Source organism: Orycteropus afer, unplaced genomic scaffold (assembly GCF_000298275.1).
Source record: "Orycteropus afer afer isolate SDZICR_OR568_19922 unplaced genomic scaffold, OryAfe1.0 scaffold01055, whole genome shotgun sequence".
Taxonomy (NCBI): Eukaryota; Metazoa; Chordata; class Mammalia; order Tubulidentata; family Orycteropodidae; genus Orycteropus; species Orycteropus afer.
Genome location: NW_006922642.1, coordinates 253,250 through 256,651, shown reverse-complemented (window position 1 = coordinate 256,651; position 3,402 = coordinate 253,250). Strand labels below are relative to the sequence as shown.

Sequence of the window (3,402 nt, the reverse complement as noted above, 5' to 3'; positions counted from 1 at the left end):
TATGTGAACTGCTGTATGGAAAGTGAATTTGCTCCATAAATTTTCACCCAAATCACAATTAAAAATAAAAAAAGACAGACTTAGGGATGGCACTCATTTGTAATCAGGGGACTGTCTATATGTGTATATATGGGTCTATGTATATATATGTGTGTGTACGTATGTATAAGTATATATGTGTATGTATGCACATATACTCATATATATAATAAAACACATAGGGGCAATGTTATCCATACTTCTTAGACATAACCAAACATTTTGTGGGATTGGTTTTCTGAGTTTGAAGGCTTAGGACCATAGTCTCACGGGCTAATTTGATCAAATGGTATAAGACATAGTACATAAAGCTAATGTTCTACATCCTAGTTTGGTAAGTAGTGTCTGGCACTCAAAGAAACTACTCTACAGGAGAAATAGTCTACAAGAACTACGGCTTCATCTACTCTGAGAACAGAAAAACTAGATAGTGTCTGGCTACCACTACCAATCATTCTGATCAAGGCCATGATACCTGGCAGATAGAATGGGAGAAAAATGTGGAACAGAACCTCAATGTTTATAAAAATTCAGACTTACTAGACTGGTTGAGACTGGAGGACTACCTAAGACTATTACTCTGACATACTCTTTAAACCTTGAACCAAAACACCTCCAGAGAGTCACAACATAAAGATTATCACCCATAAATACTGTCCTACCTTAAAAAGCCATCTATATGAGATCAAGGAAGACTGGGCAATCTAATTCCATAGAGACACTGCCTTGGAAACCCAAGGAAGGGCGCTATGAGTCAGAATCGTCTAGATGGCAGTGAAGTTGGTTTCGTTTTTTTAATGAGATCAAACGATCAACAACTACTTTGAAACAAAAATGAGAAGGCATGGGGTCATAAAAACTAGATTAATGCAAACAAAACCCCAGAATGGAAAGAAAGAAAGAGAATGCTCACACATTGTGAAGAATATAATCAATGTCACTGAACAGTTTGTGTAGAAATTGTTAAATGGTCCTAAATCACTGTGTAAACTTTTACTTAAAACACAATATTGTTTAAATAAGTACATTTAGCATGCCTTAATTAATGGAGCTAAAGATTTATGAAGGTGTCCTATAATACTCTTTAACCTGCCATTTCTGTCTAATAAAAATCTCTCATCCAATTAGAAGTGATACATAATTCTTGTACATTTATACTTCTCTTTGAATATTTCTATATCCTATGCAGTTATTTGTGAATGTCATCTATTCTACTTAACTATGTATTCTGGAATCAAGGACATGTCATTATCTATCCTTGTATATGTCCTCAGCACACGCCTTAAACAAGGTATAAAATAAAAAGATGTTATATTAAATTTTAAAAAAAGAAAACTGGTAACAGGCATTTAAATGGAAATCTAAAAGTAAATTCTTTCTTTTAAAACAATCTATAAATCAGTTTCTTTCCTGTCATTAATACTCTACAAACAGATATTGCTTGCAAGTTCTTAGCTAATTTACCAGAGGGCTCTTTTACCATAGTTTGTTCTGCATCTATACTGAGCAATTACGGGCACCTGCAGGCTAAGTCATGGCCTTCTTTAAATACCTGTAACCTCAGAATTTTGTGGCAGACAAGTGCATTTCAAATGATAGTTTGAGTAAAGGCGTATCTTTAAAAGCATAAGTAAAGGATAAGGAATTGGCTAGAAAGAATGGTACTTACATGCAAATACAATTCGCTGGGTACAGATGTTATCACATTCAGGTCCTTTTTGAACACTGATATGTTAGCAGGCTGACTCACAGCCATACTGGACAGGATCTTAGAGCCTGTCTCATGAAAATTAGGGGATTGTGCAGAACTATCTTGAATTCCACAGTGACTGATGGCTATGACTTCTGCCACTGAAAAGGAGAGTGTATCTTCAGCAGAGGAAGAAAATGGAGAGTCTATGCTTTGAGTATCCTTCTGACTCTCAGGATAGATGCTAGATATGCTGTGCTCCTGATAGAGCAAGTTTCTTAATTTTTCATCCAGGGTTTTAATTCGGTTGTCTGCAAATTCCATTTTTGGAGGTCTTTCCCCATCTGATTCCAGGACAGTAGTGGGTAGAAGGGTAGTTGGTTCAAGGCCTAGGGTCTGAGTAGGAATGACTATTTTAGCGGTACTTTCTTCAGTGTTCACTGTGGTTTCTCCTTCTTGTGAAAAAAATTCTGCATCCAGAGTTGGCTGCTGCATTGGTACCAACTGAGGCTTTTGATCAAATATAAATGTTGGAGTTGTAAGAGAGTTATCAGCAATCTTAGTTGGCTCTCCGGGATGGGCTGTAAGTACATCAACCTGACTGGCAGCTTGATGATACGGATACACAGGTAGCAATACGCATGCTTGGCTGGTGAATCCCTCACATTCAACTGGAACGGCATGAACTGAAGTAGTAGTATAATTGGAGCTACTAGTAACTTGTGTCATTATATGCCTGTCATCTTCCACTTGATAAAGTATAGCTGGCTTTTCAGTTTCTACACTAGCATATTCAGAAATCTTACCATCAACTAAATCCTTGTGTTCTGATTTGAAGGTGAAAAGTGCACTCTGGCATGGATTATTTTCTACAGTGGACAGTGTGTCCTGTGATATTTCCTTATTGCTTGTGCTTCTTGGACCTGATAAAAAGAATGGTTAAGCATGTATTAATAAATTCAAAGCATGGACTAGTATCATAACTTAAGAGATAGGAAGGAAAAAAAGGCAAATAAGAACTATATGAAATTACTCTTATAAATGAGACTCAAAATACAGAGAATTCAATCTGTCAAGGAAAAAAATGCTTTTTTTAAAAAATGAGTATTAACTTTAAAACGGTTTAAGTCAAACCTTAATATTAATGTTTTCAAAATTTCTCAAAAGCAGAAAGCACTCAGGAAAATAAGTGAAATATATGGAATATATTTTACATTCCTATTCTTCCAAGTCTGGATATAGCCGCCAGAAAATTAGAACTTACTAGAAAGTGTATGGAGTCCAGGAACTGTAGACAGAGAATGCTGAAGAGGAGGAGACTGAGCCTCACGATTCCTTATTGTTTGATTGATACAGAAACGCCACCGGCCAACTGGTGATGACTGGGGAGCAGATTCATCTGTAGAAATAATTAAAAAAAAAAAAATTAACACACGGCTAAGTAACTATCATTTAAAAAAAAAAAAACTTTACTAAGGAAATTAGTTTTAAATACCATTTTGTCTTCTATCTCCATTTTCAACAGCACTAGGATATGTGTAATATAATAGAGCAGACCTTATAACATAATAGTCTAAAAAACTAAGTGTAAAATATCTTTAGAATAGGATTTTAGATTCTACTAAAACAAACATTGCATCAATAGCAATTAGAAGCAAGGTGTTTTTTTTTTT

At 35.3% G+C, this 3,402-nt stretch overlaps 1 protein-coding gene across 1 annotated transcript in view; it reads right to left on the bottom strand.

The window, feature by feature from the left end:
- The window catches only part of WNK3 (WNK lysine deficient protein kinase 3), a 266,882-nt gene that overhangs the window by 59,728 nt on the left and 203,752 nt on the right, over nucleotides 1–3,402 (bottom strand). Inside the window, exons 16-17 of the mRNA XM_042783403.1 lie at nucleotides 2,994–3,128; nucleotides 1,709–2,652 (exon numbers count right to left, since the gene is read on the bottom strand). Of these exons, the coding sequence (XP_042639337.1) occupies nucleotides 1,709–2,652; nucleotides 2,994–3,128 (1,079 nt within the window). The remainder of the gene's footprint in view (nucleotides 1–1,708; nucleotides 2,653–2,993; nucleotides 3,129–3,402) is intronic.